The sequence below is a fragment of the Maylandia zebra genome, linkage group LG18 (genome assembly GCF_041146795.1).
Source record: "Maylandia zebra isolate NMK-2024a linkage group LG18, Mzebra_GT3a, whole genome shotgun sequence".
In the NCBI taxonomy this organism is placed as follows: domain Eukaryota; kingdom Metazoa; phylum Chordata; class Actinopteri; order Cichliformes; family Cichlidae; genus Maylandia; species Maylandia zebra.
The window spans coordinates 5,708,168-5,727,812 of NC_135184.1; the positions used below are offsets into that span (position 1 = coordinate 5,708,168).

The 19,645-nt window shown below is 40.5% G+C and overlaps 1 protein-coding gene across 3 annotated transcripts; it reads right to left on the reverse strand.

Annotated features, from left to right (window-relative positions):
* Nucleotides 1-5,624: 5,624 nt before the first annotated feature.
* On the reverse strand, nt 5,625-13,497 carry LOC143413568 (serine/threonine-protein kinase pim-1-like). Of its 3 annotated transcripts, XM_076876800.1 has the most exons (11): nt 13,477-13,497; nt 12,795-12,868; nt 11,692-11,817; nt 10,398-10,634; nt 10,147-10,272; nt 9,929-10,023; nt 9,743-9,790; nt 9,440-9,658; nt 9,170-9,350; nt 8,913-9,083; nt 5,625-8,823 (listed from the first exon to the last, which is right to left on the reverse strand). In XM_076876800.1, the coding sequence occupies exons 3-11, from the start codon at nt 11,708-11,710 to the stop codon at nt 8,732-8,734; spliced, it is 1,188 nt and encodes a 395-aa protein (XP_076732915.1). In that variant the 5' UTR covers nt 11,711-11,817; nt 12,795-12,868; nt 13,477-13,497; the 3' UTR covers nt 5,625-8,731. The 3 variants fall into 3 exon arrangements, with proteins under 3 accessions (XP_076732915.1, XP_076732916.1, XP_076732914.1); XM_076876801.1 differs by lacking the exon at nt 13,477-13,497 and having other exon boundaries at nt 11,692-11,871; XM_076876799.1 differs by lacking the exons at nt 11,692-11,817; nt 12,795-12,868; nt 13,477-13,497 and adding an exon at nt 11,045-11,672.
* Nucleotides 13,498-19,645: the final 6,148 nt, after the last annotated feature.

Here is a 19,645-nt window from a genome sequence, read left to right on the forward strand (position 1 = left end):
AGTTTTTTTATTGACTCTAGTTTCTGTCGATCGGTAGGCCCACAAAAAAACCCTGTACAGGAAGTAGATTTCATCTCTCTGATAAAAGGAGTTCTAATCCCTGATCCTATGAGTCTGACCCAGTAGATGATATTGATATGATCATATTTATGCCTTTGTTGTTTCACAAAGGGTTAAAAACATTCACAGGTTGGACTGTGGTTCTCCTTTTAGCGTCTCTGCTGGAATTTTAACTGTGAACCTCTTAGATCCAAACTTCTGAACTGCTCATCTCACAGAGGACAAAAGGGAAGAACCCCGAATCTCTTCTTCACCTCACTTTTATACCTGCTCACCCTTTCTCCCCCCTTCCCTCACTGGACGCCACATCTTCATACTTGGGCCAATCAGGTTGTTGACATTTGATCATCTGATGTGCACCCACACCTCATCTCTCTCTCTCTCTCTGACTCACAAGATTTAACACAAAGTTTAAACTTTAAAATCACTTCATTACATTTTCTTTGTTATTCTTAACACAGAAAATTCACATTCAAAAACTTAACACAGAATAAAACAGAGTAGCCAGTAGTGGGACATGGTTCCAGCAACTCTGATGGTGACGGCCCGTTTGAAGCTGAAGCTCCGGCACGTGTGTCAAAAAATCAACACACTGCTTCAGAAACGCTGTGCTGAGGCTTGGTTTGACTGAACAGAGTCACGTGATCAATGACGTCTGAAGCTTCATTCAGCACGTCACTGCTTCAGTACCTGATTCAATGATTTATAAGGAATTGAACCATTGGTGGGATTTGTGCCGTGTTTTGGTGATTTTGTGAGAGCGAATCAGTGTGTGACATAATTATAGACATGGAGCCAGGAAGAGAGGACGCTCTGCCTGTTCCTCAATAAAAACCAGTTCATCAGCATTTCTGCTCCCAGGTCTAAAATGTACATAAGAAATATGATGTACACATAATTATAATGATATAACTTATAGTATATTATATATAAACGTACCAGTCTGCTGGTTAATTACATAATCAGGTGGAGGCAGTGACCTCACAACCTCCTATAAGCTTTAAGTTAAGGTTACTTTATTTATACCCACAGGTAAATTTGCTTTACAGAACAATGATAGCATTTGGCCTCCCTTCACAAACACACACACCTAATGAAACCTGACAAAACACATATTTAGTAATTAAACAAAGTGAATCAAATCAAAAACAATTCTTCTTGAGTTCAGTGACAGCAGCAGGGACAAAGCTGTTTTTATAATGCTTTGTCCTGCATCTTGGAACTAGAAACCTCCGTCCTGAAGAAAGAAGCTAAATCCACCCCGTAGAGGATGGCAACCATTTTTAAGGATTGATTAAGCCATCTGTGGTACCTGTTTAGAGTACAGGGAGTCTAAACAGGCCTGTGACTCATCTATCAGACGACTGGACCATCTCACTAACTAATTCAGTCAATTTTTCCCTGTGACAGAGGTCTGACTGAACCATGGCACCAAACAAAAAGATAAAACAGACTCAATAAAAGAACAAGAAAACAAAGTTAAAATCTTTCGCTTAATGTGGAAATGAGCAAGTTTCCTGAGGCAGTAAAGGCACTGGTGACCCTTTTTACAGACCGATTTGCAATAAAAGTTCAGTTTTTCATTGATTATGGTCCCAAGATATTTATATGATTGCACTTGCTCTATTTTCTGACCTTTAATTAAAGTGACTCTGTGCCCATTTAGTTGTTTCCTAAAATCAATAACCATATCTTTTGTTTTAGATATGTTCAATTGGAGATAAGACTCCTCCCACCACTGAACAAACTAATCAATGATTGGACTATGGTGAGTTTCACCCTCTTTCAGTAAGCTGACAATAACAAAGTCATCTGTAAATTTAATGATGGCCCTGTTTTCATATCTGCTCTGACACGTGTTTGTAAAGAGAATGAATAATAAGGGCGATAAGAGACCCTGGAGGAGAAGCTGTGGAGGAGAACACTGGGTCAGACAGAACCCCATTTATTCTCACTCTTTGTGACCTGTCAGTTAAAAGATCTAAAATCCAGCAAACCAGGTTTTTCCTGATTTCAAACTCTTCTAAAAGTCTTTTCATTAAAATATGGGGCTGTATTGTATTAAAAGCAGAAGAAAAATCAATGAAAAGAAGTCTTGCAAAAGTCCCTTTACTCTCTACATGTTTAAGAATCAGATTTAGTCCAAAGCGCGTCCTGCACTCCTCTGTTGGGCCTGCACGCAAACTGCATTGGATCCAGCTGATATTCAATCTCTTCCATAATCACATTTCTGAGGATTTTTTCAAAGACTTTCATGACAACTCAGGTGAGGCAACAGGCCTGAAGTCATTCAGGACGTTTGGACGACTAGATTTAGGGACATGAACGACGACAGCTTCCTTCCAAAGCGAGGGCACATTTTGTATTTGAAAGGGTTTATTGAAAATAAGCTGAAATTTAGGACTGAGCTCTTTAGCACAAGATTTAATTAGGCGGCACTAATGTTATCAGGGCCCTGGCTCTTGTTCACATTAACTGTATGAAAGGCCTTTTGGACATCGCTGAGTTCAGTGATGAAGTGTTGAGTATCTTTCAGTTTCTGTTTCAGTTCAGAAGAACTAAAACGAGCATCAAGCATATTCAAATCTCTGTCTGACTTAAAACCGTCTACAATGATCTGACTGCTGCTCTGGGGATTTTGAAACCCTGATATGGTTTTCATACAAGTCCAGGCAGACCCAAAACGTTTTGCAGCAAATTTTCTTTCAAGAAGGTTTTTGTAGATCTGTTTTGCTTTCAAGAGCTCGATTTTCAAGTCTTTGGTGACTGCCTGAAAGTCAGTAACAGCCCCCTCTTTAAAAGCCTGTCTCTTTTTCCTTAAACAGGATTTGATGCATTTGGTGACCCATGGCTTATTGTTAGGGTACACTTTAGCACGCTTAAGGGGTATAATCATGTCTTTACAAAACCTGCATATGAGCTAACATCCACCAAAGCATCAAGACTGAATAAAAACTTCCCAATCTGTCAATTTAAAACATTCCTGCAAGGTAAGCACAGATTCTTCTGACCACATGATTGATTGATGATAACATAATTTTTTCACCCCCCAAAAATTCATGTTCAAAGCAACATATCAGCCCGATATCACACAGAACTGTCACATGACATCAAACACAAGCTGTCAGCTCTGCAGAGTGGGCAATCATAATGAAGCAGTTCATTATAAGCTGCAGAGTCAAGCTGCTCTTCATATATTTGTCCACCAGATGTCACCAAAGAGGACTGTGATGAAAGCTTCGAGTAATGAACCGTTTTTCATTACAAGCTTGGCCAACTGACTACAATCTACAATAAACTAATATGGCTTTTCAATCCTCTCTTCAATCACTTGGTACCACCAGGAACCTTTAAATGGGCACTCAAGCTGCCTGGAGACTGTTTTGCCGTGCACATCAGAGAAACCACAGGTAAGACAATCTTATCCAAAAGGTCAGTGTAACAGTATTGTTTTCCACCAGCTTAACCAAACTTCCCACACTAACTGAAATTTATTTTCACAGGCAAACATTAAACAGCAGCAGCTGGAAAACTGGAAAACCTAAAGCCAAATAATCAATAAAACATAACAAACTTTTGTATGAGTGAGTATTGATAAACTGAGCATAATTAAACCTCAGTGAAACCACATATAAGTTCTGGTAACTGGCACATATTTATGTTTAATATGTTGTTTTATATTTTGATCAGTTTCAGGTGTTTGTGCGACTGTGTTAACCATCAGTAAAACCACATATAAATCACACTTCTGTGTTTAACAATTACAACACTTGATGCTGTTTTTCTGATTCAGGATTATGTGTGTGATGAGTTGGCCACACAGTTCTTATCTTTCTGCTTCAGACACACACAAAACTGCCGAGGTTGAAGCTGGCTTCAGTCTCTTTCTACCCCAGGTCTCACCACATTTCCAAAATGTAAACTCTGAGTATCATAAGAAATGTGGTTCAAAAAGATGTGCTGATCTATGAATGCATCCTTACTGAAAGCTAAAGATGTCCAGCAGACAAAAACAGCAGCTGAATGAACAGTTATCATGAGCGAGTGTACAAACACTATCACAGGAAATAACAGAAATAAACTGGAGTTTCCATTTATACCTGTAGTATTTTTTCAGCTCCATGTCATCTTCCAATATGTCAAAATATGATTTCATTGTATCTTAAACAAATACAAACTTCTTTCTTTTCCCAGAATTTAGACAAATGAACAAAAGATAAATGATTATTTATTTAGGTATTAAAATAGGAAAAATCAGTTTAAATTAGAGCACCATTAAAACAAGAAATTAGCACAGAAATGCCAAAAGACAAAAACAGAACAATAAAGTGTCTTTAAAACTGATTCAAAAACAGTTGTAGGAGCAGTTTTATGAACCATGTTCTGTTAATACAGGGAGTGCAGAATTATTAGGCAAATGAGTATTTTGTCCACATCATCCTCTTCATGCATGTTGTCTTACTCCAAGCTGTATAGGCTCGAAAGCCTACTACCAATTAAGCATATTAGGTGATGTGCATCTCTGTAATGAGAAGGGGTGTGGTCTAATGACATCAACACCCTATATCAGGTGTGCATAATTATTAGGCAATGTCCTTTCCTTTGGCAAAATGGGTCAAAAGAAGGACTTGACAGGCTCAGAAAAGTCAAAAATAGTGAGATATCTTGCAGAGGGATACAGCAGTCTCAAAATTGCAAAGCTTCTGAAGCGTGATCATCGAACAATCAAGCGTTTCATTCAAAATAGTCAACAGGGTCGCAAGAAGCGTGTGGAAAAACCAAGGCGCAAAATAACTGCCCAAGAAGAAGATTCAAAATTCAAGAAGCTTCTTCAGTTCTCTGAAGAAATTCTGAACTGAAGAAGCTTCTCAGATGAGAGGTGAAACATCTTCAAGAAACTTAAAGAAGTCCAGATGCTTTTCTTTCCAAGCTCCTTAGACTGTAGTTAAACTTCACACACTGGACTTGTCAGTCACACATCCTTCGCCAGTAGGCATTCCCAGAATGATCTTTCCCCTTCTGACGCTTAGAATGACCAAATATGTGCAAAATGGACAATTCAACATGCCACCATGTCAGTCTTTTATTAAATATGACATGAAACAAATGACTGAGCCATTAAATTTGTCACAAAGGTGTTCACCTAATTCCAGGCAAATGGAATAGACTTCTATGGGACCATAACTCTTTTTGCACTTTGACATTTGTTTTACTTCTCAGACCTGTAACCTATAACTTTTATACTGTATGTGTTTTGATCATAGGAGTCTACAGGGACTTACTTACTTTTAGCACGTTTAGCAGTTGATGTTGGCTTCTTTTTCAGTACTGGCGCTTCCTGCTCATTGAAGACTTTTCTAAAAGGAAATGCTTAATCCAAAATGGCGTTTTAAGGGCTTGGATTAATGTCAATTTCAGCAAATATTCTTTCTTATGTTAAAAGAACATGGATCTCTGTCAGTGATAACTTCTGACTTTATAACTCAAATTTTAAGAGAGAGCTTCACTGCTAAGCTCTCATCTGTGTGGGTGTCACGGTTCGCTTGAGGACTCACACGCAGGACTCAGAGGCACAGTCAGTATTTATTACAGTTCCACCAGGTGTATATACAAACAGTGCAGGGGATAGTGCTATATACAAAGCGGTGACAGGGAAAAGGCTCCGGGGAAATCCAGGTAGGGAAAAGACACTTGCTCCTCTCCAAACACTCACACAAAAAGGGAATCCGCTCGGGGAATGCAGAGTCGGGTCCAGGGGATCTATGTACAGAAGGAAACACACGTTAGAGGTTTTGCACAGGGAAGCAAAAGAGAACTTGCTCAGAGCCGGGCTGCACTGATGCGAGTCACACACAACGATCCAGCGATGAGTAGAAGCCACTCCCTGGCTTAAATGCTGGCTGCACTGATGAGGCCCAGGTGTTTCCTCTTCAGAGGGGCGTGGGCCGAGGGCGTGAACCCACCATGAGTTCCGCCCTGGCGAGAGAGCGAGAGAGAGAACACTACTAGTCAGCGGCCTGCTGATCCCCTGGCCGTGACAGTGGGGTTCAAATCCCTTATTCAGATTAAGATTTTATGTGACATTACATTGGCAAAAATTAAATTTACTTGAATAATGTGAGTATTGGAGTAAGTACTTGAGTAATTTTTGAATAACTTTAATTTTGTAATGTGCATATTTTATGAATAATGATGTTTCAATACTTTAATCTACTGAATAAGTAAGAATTAGACTTAATAATCTTTTTACTTTAAAAAGGGAAATTGTGTACAATCTTTTATTCTCCAGAATGCACATAATAAAAATGTTTTGGGGAATGTATATGCTTTTTAAAAACCAATTGCTTCTTACCTGATGCATGCTATAACTTTCAGCAAAACTGAACTAAAATTTGTTAACAAGCTTACCAAATAAGAAATGTTTTGTGAATTTTCTTTGCAGAGCGACTGGAAAGCCGGCTGTTATCAAAGCCCACGTGCCCTAAAAAGGAGGGCGCGCTGGCCAGTAATGAGTTCATCACTAAGTTTAAGATAAGAGTTGATCAGAATAGAGGCGATGATGAAAGTCTGGAGCATCAGTTGGAGGCTGCCAACCAGTCTGATGAATCGTTCGAGGCCCAGACAGAAGTCAACGGACAAATATGATCACAGACATTTTAAACACGCGAGTTGAGAGTTAAGGGGGAAAAATATTGTAATAATTGCACACTAAGATATAAAGTGATGGCAGCGAGCACAGTGTTGCAGGATTTAATTAAAAACACATCTGACTAAGACCAACTGAAATTTAGAGTTGTGTATAATAAAGTTTATTCATGATTAATAAAACAAATCTGTAATATTTTTCTTTCTCTTTTGTCCATTTGAATCTCGCTACAGCTTAAATAAAAGAAAAGAATGTGTTTTGAATAAATTAAACTCTATTCTCTCTTTTTCTTTCTTTCTTTTTTTCTTGGTGGGTTTTCATTTGCAATCAAACGCAACATTATACAATTATATAGTATAGTAAGAAATATCCTTTAACTTCATTTAGTATTTGTTTTTTCATTTTTGTTTTTATTGTTTCCCCTTCAGTTTTGTGCTTATAACATGTTCTAATCTGACATATTATGCAGTAAATTATTTTTGCAATAACTTAACAGGCCATTGTGGGAGCCAACATTCACTTATCAAAGACATATTTGTATATTCTGTGGGCTGCTTTATGGTTGTGTCATTTAGAAACATAAGCCACAACAGACTTCCACCGGAGAGTACTTAAAAATGTATTTTTATGTAAAGATATTTTAATTAACTACTATATTAAGAGAGAACCTGTTGTTACATGGATGAATTGTACAAACTGTAGAGAAATAAGTTTAAGCGTGCAACTTTTTATTCATTTTTAACTGTATTAATTTTTTTATGTTGATACAGCCGCCTCATATCTGTTTCCTCAGTGTTTTTTAAACCATGTACTCCATCTATGAGTAAGAACATGAATAAATTCCTTTCCAAATTTGTAGTTCTTTTTTCCAACTGCTTTGAGTATATATGTAACACTTCTTTACACACAAATGCAGGTATTCTTTTGCACCAAGACGTTAAAGAAATGCTAAGAAAAAATGAAAATACTACGTTGCAACCTGTGTCTATCTATCTATCTATATATATATATATTCGTACCCTTTTTCATCATCTAGTTTCCTGTGACAGATCTTCTACTGATCCACTGAGGCAGACATGTAAAAAACATGAACTAAAGCATATTTCTGTATATAAACAGGACTTTAAATCTTTATCAACAGCTACTTTAGAGGAAATTCTTCAATAAACTGCAACCAAAGGCTCAACTCAGAGGACAAAATCCAACCTGTTATAAATAGTGTGACAGCAAACTTTCTCTTGTGTAAAGTTACAAATAGGAGTAATTATCCACAGGAGCTTTTATACATAATGAAGTTATAATTCGTCCTGTAGAAATTGTACATTTAAGCTATATAGTTCCCGCTGTGATAACTCTGCTATGAATGCCTCTTATTAACTTTTATGCTTTTACAACCCACTATGAGCAAACACTCAGCAACAGTGGGAAGGAAGAACTCCCTTGTTGAAGGAAAAAACCTCTGGTAGAACCAGGAAATCTGTCTAAACTAGTTGGGGGTTAGAGCAACAGATGCAAGTCTTCAGATCATTTGCAGTGTGACTGTCTTTGTGCACACTTTAACCTGATTCAGTTTTCTTATTTGTCAAAATGCACCATGGGTAAAAACAAAACAAAACAAAATAGTAATGAAGGAGAATCCTCAGCAAAGATGAATTAAACAAGTTTTATTTTGATCAAATTTTACTTTAAGTAAAACACATCTTTATTTGATGACTTTAATGTCATCAAATAAAGACAGTTTTGATGGAGCTCCTGACCCAGCCCAAGCTCTCTATGAAGACGAGGAAAAACTCCTCAGGGGGTCAGATCGATGGGAAGAAACCTCGGGAAAGCCCATTCAAAGAGAGATCCCCTTTCCTGGGATGGCTGGGGGGGTTAAAGGAACTCCAAAAAAGCTAAATTTTTATTTTTTTATTTTTTAAGATTGACCCATTCTATCTATTCCTGTCCAACAGAAAAAAGGAAGGAAGTTACTACAGCGTATCATACTTATATGATGAGGTGTGAATTGTGTGTTTGTGTGTGTTATCTTAGCCAGGGGTGAAGCTGGAGCTCCTCCAGTGTTGGGCGCTTCTCCGGGACTAAAGCTAAACATGCGTCCAAGAAATCCCGGCATTCTTGAAAGAAAGAAAAGATCAAAAAGATGAAGATGATAGTTCTAGTGATCCAAGGCATCAGTGAATCTGGAAGTGTGAAGTTTTCTTACCTGTGGACAGACGCTTTTTGATGCTCAGTTGCTTTGTGAGGAACCTCGCGGTACTAAAGTATCGTGCATGAAGCGCTTCATACAACACCACTCCCATTTGCCACACCGTGGTGGGTCCACACCTGTAGCAGCTCCTAATGTACCACTCGGGAGGGATGTGAAGAGGAGTGCCTAACAAACAGACACAATTGCAATTTCTTCTAAAACAAAAGACACAAATTGTTACATCTGTGAAAAGCAGGAGCAGAATATGTTACCATAGAAGATGCGATACAGAGATCGCTGCTTAACAAAGCAGCTCAGTCCAAAGTCAATGATGCGAACTCGAGGCACATCTGAGCCGGTCTCAATCAGAATGTTTGGTCCCTTGATGTCCCGATGAAAGATGTGTTTATCCTCAAGTTCCTTTACAGCATCAACTAGTTGCTTCAGAATGACCTGGAAAAGATGAAAAACACAATAATGAGTTAATGCTTTTCTGCCTTGATTGAATGCTGTACAGTCTAAGGTTCTTCCAGTCAACCTACCTTGGCCTTGTCCTCTGTTAAAGTTCTTCCATGTTCTGCTTTGTATTTTTGCAGGTCCACAGCGGGGACAGGTCTCTCCAGCACCAGGATCAGCTCTTTGCCAAGGTCGAACCACTCCAGCAAGGACACAGGTGCAGATATTCCCACTGACCCTTCTGCTTCACCTGCAAGTTTAACCATAATGGCCACTTCCACTGAGAGCTTCTTCCCGCTTTCATCCTGAAATGTTACAACAAAGTGGATGATGAGGAACGCCGCATTCAATCCAGTAATGTAAAACTGATTCAAGTGTTGGACGCTTACCGCCACTTTGCAGTAGACTTTATTTTTGGGAATGTGTTTGATGGCAACCTAGAAGACACAGAGCATTGGTGAGCATTTCCTCAGTATGACGTAATGAAAGGTGGAAACACAGCAGACGTCTCAGTTTACGATATTATCCATTATCTGCGTTACTGCCTGTCTTACTACCATCATCTGAACACTTACTGGAAAACGATCTTCTATCCGGTAGCCAGCAAACACTGCTCCGCAGCCTCCTTCTCCAAGCTGGTGCTCCTCCACATATCTGGCTTGGAATTCACCTGAACAGACAAAACAGCAAATCTTGTTTTATTACAGCTGTGACACAAATTACTCTCCTCTGTAGCCTAAATGTTCCTTTTGCCCTTCCCCTGAATATAAAACCCAAGCTGCTTGCTACTTACGTTTTTGGTCTGCCACTGATTTTTTGTCCTGGTCCACATTCCTTTTTTTTTTCTTGGGTGGCTCTCTGTTGTCTCCCGTGGCCTTTCTTTTGCCATTTTTTGCGCACACCTGTTTGTTGTTCAAGTCTGGAGATGTGGAAAACACCAAAAGCACATCAGCTCACTGGATGATAGACACAAACACTAAACACTAATATCTTAAACCTAGCAACCACACTTAATCTACCCCCTTATTCAACTAATTAGCCTACCTTTACCAGAGTCCAACAAGGAGGATGCTTGCTCCTTGTCACCGCTCATATGGTCGAGAAGTTTAGCCTTCTTTGCTTTCTTTGTTGTGCCCTCTTCATCTTGCACAACCTTGCGCTTCACTCCTCTGACCACATCTGAGCTGGTGGAAGGACCAGCCTGCTCAGCGACCCTCCTCCTTTTTATTGGGGTCTTCTTTTCAGGACTGGCCTTTCTTTTAGCAGTCCTGCTCTTACAATCTATAAACGACAACAACACAGTGGTGAAAAAGAGTCCACGACATCAGGACTGGAAGCAGTTTGGCAAAGAATTTGAAATTGCTTTTGCTTAAATTATCACAAGTTTATTCTTGGGATAAAAAAACTGACCAGTGCGAATTGATACTAGGTTTACTAAGTCTTACATCTTGATGACACTTGTTGCTCTGTTTTCACTGCTCAGTCCAAGAATAAACCTGTCACATTATTTTACCAAAAGACAAAGTGCCCCAGTAACCTTTCTTTGATTAGACATGTTGCACTTACGTTAGTTTCAATCAAAACCAGGATTTAAATCCTCTAAAAATGAATCATTTTATACACAGAGCCTCAACATTGTTAGAAATGTAGATTCTGTTATTTGGGGGATTTTTTTTTTTTTTTTTACTTACCTTGATCTCCTGGATCTTTCTTATCTGCCTCAGTCGTAACTTTTCTTGTTTCCTTTTTCATTTTAATTTTTTGAGAACTTTTAAAATAGAAAATGTCACCTTAATGAGTGAATAGTCCTTCAAATGTCTGGATGCTTGACTTTTCTAACTAAGCTGTATAAGTCAGTTCTGTAAGTGAGCTTTAAAAGTCAACTCCGGAGACTATGGCAACACAACATAAGAAGCTTGCCTTTTAGTGACATCACTGACTGCCAGTAAAAGTGTTCCAAGTAGTTTAAAGAAAAACACTCTGGCAGACAAAGCCATAATATTTCATATAATTCAGTAATTTCACATTAAACTTTCTTTCATTATCCTTTCATTATTTGTTTAAAGACTTGATGTGTGGATGCTACTATGAAGACTTCTAGTTGAGCAAACACTAATAAACACTGACTAGTTTATCTGAGATAAAATATAACTGACTGCAGCCTTTATTCCATGTGTTTTGTCTGTGAATGCCCCCATGTACACATGTAACCTCCACCCACTGCAACACCAATAATGTCCCGGGGCAAAGCGGGGTTTGGTGAACCAGGAGCTGTGCGCAGCCCGTGTCCACCAAAGCCTGGTGTATACCCCCTTGACACCTTATTAGAATGCTGTACCTCCATGACTGCCTGGCATGCTCTGCTCCTTCTGCCCTGGCAATCAGATGATCCTCAGCCAGGGTGGCTTGCTGGTCAATGGCAGGGAACCCCTCGGGTGGGCCACTTTGTCCAGCAAACCAATGACTGTAGAAAACATGGATGATCTAACAGTTCTCCAAAAGTACATAAAGTACTTACCTAAAAAGCAGTTAATGTCATGTTGCATTTATTTATTGTTATTACATTGTTTTACAGCAGCTAATTAAAAACCATCATCTTAACTACATGTTTTGTTTTTTTGTTCTTTGTTGTTGTTGTTGTTGTTTTGCAGTTGTCCTGTAGGTGATGGTGTAGCACAGAGACTGAACTAGTGGCTAGCTAACATAAGAAGGATGTACTTGAAACTTGCATCTCATCTTTGCAGCGTTCACTTTGAAGAGAATGTCTTTACCAAGGACTCACAGGTTAAGTAACTTTACAATTGTCATATTACAATATATAATTTTAGAGCATGATTACAGCTCTGCCATCTTGATTGAAAATTAAATACATCTGGAATACGAACAGCTGATCGGATCGGCAAAGCGTGTTTCTGGAATATTATGTTTTTGTTACTGCAAGCGCTTTTTATGCAATTTTTGCAAAGCTATATGTGGAAGGAAACCGTGACCTAGGACAAGCTGATGGCATAAGATGTAAGTACAACTCCTCTGGATTCATATGCAAAAAAATTATTGCGCTAGCTTACGCGGTTCCCGGTTCTACAGGGATTTAAAAATAGTTACGCAAAACAGAGCGTGCCCGCTCCGACCGGCTTTAAAGAGTTAAACATGTAACAATCGAATTGCATCTTTCCATTGCCAGCCATCTCATTTTGTACAAATCCAGTCAACTCTTCCAAGTTTGTGTATTTTTTAAACCCTTACAAGAATTGAAATGTGTCCCAAATATCTGTATCCCATCAGAGGCAAGTTTCTTAAAGGAGAGGTAGTAGCTGCTCCACCATAGGACCAGTAGGACCTCCAGCACACAATGAACACTTAATTAACATTAACACATTTATTAAAACACAATTTTAAACAATAACCCTTTTCTTTTAGTGTGTTTCAATTTGTTCCTACCGCTCCATTGGAACAGTGTACTATCCAGTAACAGCATCCAGCTGGCAGAAGCATACACCTGCAGCAAGGAGAATCTACCAGGCAGGATAGCGGAGCGGAGTCATCAGATGAGGATGATCATGAAGTGGCTCATCCAGCAGGAACAAGATACCAAAAGGGGAGGGAAAAAACACAGAAAGCATAGTCATGACTAACTCAGTGTCACTAACAGCTCATCTAGCAGTCTTAACATCATAAAGGTACAGGCTGGTCCATATAAAAAATATTAACAGAAAAAATAAATGCTGTTAACCAAATTTTCTTAGGCAAAAGCACATAATCTTGATATTTGACCTTGTATCAGCCGCCATATTGGAAAGGTAGCCAGGTTTCCTTAGCTGCTAGCTTGCTAACAGTCTGCTATCCAGCCCGGTAATAACTTCATTCACATATTTTAGAACATTTAGCTTTCTTCCTTAACAAAAACATCGCAGTTGTGGATTTGAATCTCGCTGCAGCATAATAAGACCCAGAACATTCAATTTGAACATGTGCTGCAAGCTAACTCCCCAGAGGAGTTCATGCAATGGCCAATGCCTGTCGGATTCGGCTCATGACTTCTCTGTCTAACAACACATTAAAACATCAGTTTCAAGTACAAATGTTTCATAAACTTATCTACAGCGGCTCATATTAAATGTACCCAAGTTTCCAGCTGGCAGTGGGCACAAGAACAACACTCCTCATCAGATCAAGGGAGGAAAAGAAAATTCTAGAGCTGAGCTGGGTGGCTGCTATGTAGGGTTGCCAACTCCCTGAAAAATAAATAAGAGACACCTCGTGGCCAGGGCCGGGCAACCCAGTTCACCCTTCCCAGTGTGGTGAATTTTGTAGCTCTTTTTTTGTGTGTGAAATTATTTTTTAACCATTTGACTTGAATTTGATTTAAGCAGATGCATATTCTTTGTGATATGACCATATGGGAAACAAATGATCATTTAGCCATTTATTTTTAGCTCAAAATGACAACATTAACACAGTAAAACAGGTCTCTTTCTTAAACAGAAGCCTGTCATGCTTAACTTTTGAGAATATAAGTAAATCTTTCTTTAAAAGAACTCTGTCCTGCTTAACTTAAAATTATATAAATTAATAGAACGAAAAATATTCTTGTAACAGTGCACATATAGTGCATTTAGTACAAGTGGCTTCAGTTGAGGTATTATTTCAGCTTTTCTAATGCTAATCAGCTGCTCCTGTTTGTAAACCCACTTGTTCCCATGATTACACATCATAACTCACCATCATTATTAATCTATGTATTACTTTTATGTATTAGTCATCTATTTGTTGTAATCATCTATCCTTGCAGTTGTTTATTACACAAAAAAACTGAAATTTATTTTCCCAGGCAAACATTAAACAGCAGCAGCTGGAAAACTGGAAAACCTAAAGCCAAATAATCAATAAAACACAACAAACTTTTGTATGAGTGAGTATTGATAAACTGAGCAGAATTAAACCTCAGTGAAACCACATATAAGTTCTGGTAACTTGCACATATTTATGTTTAATATGTTGTTTTATATTTTGATCAGTTTCAGGTGTTTGTGCGACTGTGTTAACCATCAGTAAAACCACATATAAATCACACTTCTGTGTTTAACAATTACAACACTTGATGCTGTTTTTCTGATTCAGGATTATGTGTGTGATGAGTTGGCCACACAGTTCTTATCTTTCTGCTTCAGACACACACAAAACTGCCGAGGTTGAAGCTTCAGTCTCTTTCTACCCCAGGTCTCACCACATTTCCAAAATGTAAACTCTGAGTATCATAAGAAATGTGGTTCAAAAAGATGTGCTGATCTATGAATGCATCCTTACTGAAAGCTAAAGATGTCCAGCAGACAGAAACAGCAGCTGAATGAACAGTTATCATGAGCGAGTGTACAAACACTATCACAGGAAATAACAGAAATAAACTGTAGTTTCCATTTATACCTGTAGTATTTTTTCAGCTCCATGTCATCTTCCAATATGTCAAAATATGATTTCATTGTATCTTAAACAAATACAAACTTCTTTCTTCCCCCCAGAGAGCCAACAGTTTACTATCAGAACTGAGGCTGATCATTAACAGGGAGCAGCAGGTAACAAGGTCATCAGCAGTGGAGGAAAGTATGGAAGTAATACTCAGCTTCATATTTGAAGATACTCGAGTATCTTAGTTGCAGGTCTGGAACAATGGTTTTATTTCCTTTCCCATTAAACATCTCACACAGCCCCTCATCTGTGACCCTTAGCAAACCCACTGGATATCTACCTGCACATAAAGGAGATCAGATCAGTTCCATCTAGACCAGCTGTAACAGGAAAATGCTGCTTACACTTTGATGCATCACTTTCAGTTTGTCATATAAGACAATATATCAGATTGAGGCATTATTTTCCTGCAGTGAGTAAATCTACTTTGTACTTTACTCTTTTCTTTTAGGTAAAGGCTCTAAACAGTACTTGTACACTGTGGAAATCCCATAAGAACGTCTCCTGAACTCTGAAAAATAACAAAACAAAGACTAAAAGGAGGTCATGGGTGCTGATGATGATGCTGATGATGAAGAGGAGGAGGAGTAGCATGCATTTAAAAAGTGACTGATGTCCTAGAATACAACAGAACAGTGTCTCTACAAACTTATGAAAACATGACAGTCTTGCATTAGTTTGTATTCTTATGATTTCAAAAAACGAGGGAAAAATCTCCTTGAAATGCACAATTCCTTTTTGTTATTTCTTAGTGTGTGACGTATTTTATTGGCTTTATGATTGGTGCAAACAGTTTCCTGATTCATAATGGAAATAGATTTTAGACACAGGAGGAACACGCAGTGATCAGCAGGAGCAGCTTGGAGTCCAGTCTTCTTCACACTGAGGAGGGACATATATGCAGGAACAGTTGTCATAACTGTTACAACCACCAGATGGCGAAAGAGTCCCACTGCAACTTTAAGCCATGAAGGATGTGTCTTGATGTTTGCTTGTGATAAATCTGCTTTATGTGAGTCTTTTTCAGAAAGTAACAGTAATATGTCTGATTATGTCTTTAATCAGTAAAGTCTCGCTTTGCTAGAAATAAATCAATAATAAAATTGTAAACATGCAGCTGTATGTTAGAAGTCAAAGGGTCCTTAAGTCTTCTGTAAATTGATGGGGATCAAATGAAGTATTAGTATTTATTTATTTATTGTCATTGTCAAGAACAATGAAATTGCGTTTGGGGCTTCCATACAACCCAAAAAAAAGAAGAAAGAAGAAAATAATAAATACCCCTTAAAACCCAAGTGTACATATTTAACCCAGTGTGACTCCAATGCAATAAGACAATCCCTAGCAATAATGTTCGTAGAAATTCAGACAAAGACCTGAGAAACATGACAAAATACAACAATGCAACCCATTCAATATTATTGTACTGTGAGATATGATATCAGATATGATAGTTATCTATTTAAGAAAGAGGGGGGGGGGGGGGGGGGGGGGCAGGAGGGGGAAGAGAATAAAGATATGATGCACCAATGCAGACCAGTTCATTGCTATTAAGAAGTTGGATATGGTTATTGTCCGTGAGAGGGGGGCAGAGAGTTCAGGAGCCTCACAGCCTGTGGATACAGGCTGTTGGCCAGTCTGGATGTTCTGGCCTGTATAGACCTGTACCTTCTCCCTGAGGGCAGCAGATGGAAAAGGTGGCGCGCAGGGTGATGTTGGTCCCGCAGGATACTGTGCACCCTCCTCAGACAGCGAGTGGGGAAGATATTACTGATCTCTGGCAGACTTGTTCCAATAATTCTGCCAGCTTCTTTCACCACCCGCTGGAGTGCTTGCTGATCGGCCTTGGTGCAGCTGGGGAACCACACTAGAAATCCATACGTCAGAACGCTGCTGATGGCACAGTTGTAGAAGTTCAACATCAGAGATCTGGGAATGTGTGCGCTCCGCAGTCTCCTCAGGTAGTAGAGGCGCTGTTGGGCCTTCCGTACAACTGAGGTGATATGGTTGCCCCAGGACAGGTCCTCGGTCACAGTTACCCCCAAGAATTTAAAACTGCTCACCCTCTCCACCGCCTCACTGCCAATGAAGAGAGGCAGATGGTTGTTATGGCCCCTCTTCCGGAAATCTACAATGATCTCCTTTGTCTTTTTGGTGTTTAAGACCAAGTTATTGTCGTGGCACCATGACTCTAGTTGTTGCACCTCTGTCCTATAGTTTGTCTCATCATTGTTGGATATAAGTCCGAGCACTGTAGTGTCATCTGCAAACTTAACAATGGGATTGGACGCGCCGGAGGAAATACAGTCATGGGTGAAGAGAGTGTATAGCAGAGGGCTCAGAACACACCCCTGAGGGGCACCGGTGTTGACCACAAGGGTGGAAGAGGTGTTCTTACCCACTCTGACACTCTGTCTACGGTTAGTGAGGAAGTCCACAATCCAGTTGCACAGAGAGGAGTTAAGTCCCAGTTGGTGGAGTTTGGGACGGAGTTTGTATGGCCGGATGGTATTAAAAGCCGAGCTGTAGTCTACAAAGAGGAGCCGTGCATAGGTGTTCCTGTGTTCCAAGTGCTTCAGTAATGTGTGCAGCACTGTGGCGATCGCATCCTCGGTTGACCGGTTCTCCCTGTATGCAAACTGGTGCGAGTCCAGGGATGGTGGAAAAGCAGCTCTGATGTGTTTAATGACCAGTCTCTCCAGGCATTTGGCGGGAATGGGGGTGAGTGCCACAGGTCTGAAATCGTTCAGACATGTGACATTTGACTGTTTTGGGATGGGAATGATGGTTGCTGCTTTGAAACAGGATGGTACCAGTGAACAGGACAATGAGGTGTTATATATAGAGGTGAAGACGTTCGCCAGGTCCGCAGCACAGTCTTTTAGCACCCGGCCCAGCACTCCATCTGGCCCGGCCGCCTTCCTGGTGTTAATGCTCCGGAACACACGCCTCAGCTCATGAGTGCTCAGGACTGGAGCAGGATCGGTTGAGGGGAGAGGGGACAGGACAGGGTCGGTGTTCTCCCTGTCAAAACGGGCATAAAAGAGATTTAGATCCTCAGCCAGAGTAGAACTGTCGGCTGAGGGTGATGGTGTTCTTCTTTTGTAGTCCGTGATAGCCCTGATGCCCTCCCAGACCTGCCTTGGGTTTGTGTTGTTCTCAAACCTGGCCTCGATACGCCTCCTGTGCTGCTGCTTGGCAGTCTTGATGCCTCTTCTCAGGTTGGCCCTGGCAGCACTGTATGCCTCCTGGTCCCCGGATTTGAAAGCGTTGTTCCTTGTTCGAATAAGTTGTTGAACTCCGTGTGTCATCCAGGGTGGATTATTAGGGAACACACGGAATCGTTTCCAAGTTGTTACATTGTCCACACAGAAACAGATGTAGTCCAAGACAGTGGAGGTGTAACTGTCCAATGCGACACGATTGTCAGTGTCCTGCACCTTGAATACATCCCAGTCTGTGCAGTGGAAACAGTCCTGAAGCATCGGAATAGCGTCCTGCGGCCATGTTCTCACGGTTTTGGTTGTAATCCCAGTGCTCTTGATCTTTTGTGTGTATATTGGGTGTAGCAGAAGGGAGAGATGGTCTGACAGACCCAGGTGGGGATAAGCCTGGGCTCTGTACGCATTCGCCATGTTGGTGTACACCTGGTCCAACGTTCTATCTCCTCTGGTAGCACACTTCACATTACGGTGGAAATTGTGAAGTACAGATTTCAGGTCCGCGTGGTTAAAATCCCCAGCCGCAATAAAGACACTGTCCGGGTGTGCTACCAGGCTGTTATTGATGCTGCTGCTCAATTGTGCTAACGCTAGCTTAGCATTAGCATCTGGTGGAATGTAAACAGCGCAGATGTAAACGGCAGAAAATTCCCGAGGGAGATAGAATGGACGGCACTTTAACACCAACAGTTCTACCTCTGTACTGCACAGTTTTTCCGTTACCGTGACGTTCGTGCACCAAAGGTTGTTAATATAGATGCACAGCCCCCCGCCAGTCTTCTTACCCGAGTCCGCAGACCTGTCGGCTCGATAGGCGGTGCGGCCTGCTAGATCGATAGCCGCATCGGGAATGGCGCTGTCCAGCCAGGTTTCAGTGAAAATCATGCACGAACAGTTATTAAAAGTCCGTCGAGTGGCGATCTGCAGTCGTATTTCATCCAGTTTGTAACGGATTGAACGGGCGTTGGAGAGGAATATGATCGGGAGTGGTGGTTTAAACGGACTAGTCTTTAGCCGTGCCCACAGGCCTCCCCGCTTGCCTCTCTTCTGCCTCCGCTCGCAACGTCTCCTCCTGCGGCTTGCTGTTGCGGGTAGCCCCGGGGGTTGCTTAACGATCTCCGGGGGGATGAGATACTCGGATGTTAGTTGAAGATCTCCACGGCTTAGTTGTAGTAGATCATCTCCGTTGTATTGAAGTAACCCCAGACTGTGTGAAATAATACACAGTACCACCAAAAGTGCAAAAGTGTAGGAGCTCCGGGCCGCTGCGTCTGTGCGCGCCGCCATCTTAAATCTTGAGTCAGGACACAAGTATCTGTTCTTGAGTCAGGACACAAGTATCTGTTCTTACTCTAATAAATGCTGCTTTAATATCCAACAGACTATTTTCCTTCCTCATCAGCAGCAAACAGCTCGACTGCGTCTGTGCATTTGTGTCCTCCATACTTGTTTCCACAGACATCTCAGGCTTGATGCCACGATGCAGTGTAGAAACCCGACAACCCTCTGACTCATGTTCAAATGTTCAAGGACATTTCTCAGGATCATGTATGACCCCTTTTTGACATTTGGAATTTCATTAATAATATTTGTGTTTCTGAGTCA

Bases quoted from the DNA above. Each gene is read 5' to 3' on its own strand.
- LOC143413568 (XM_076876799.1), bottom strand. From the start codon at position 11,105: ATGAAAAAGGAAACAAGAAAAGTTACGACTGAGGCAGATAAGAAAGAT. The intron at 9,351-9,439 runs GTAGGTTGACTG...CATCTTTTCCAG, and splicing joins TAACAGAGGACAAGGCCAAG to GTCATTCTGAAGCAACTAGT. The intron at 8,824-8,912 runs GTAAGAAAACTT...CTTTCTTTCAAG, and splicing joins CAAAAAGCGTCTGTCCACAG to AATGCCGGGATTTCTTGGAC.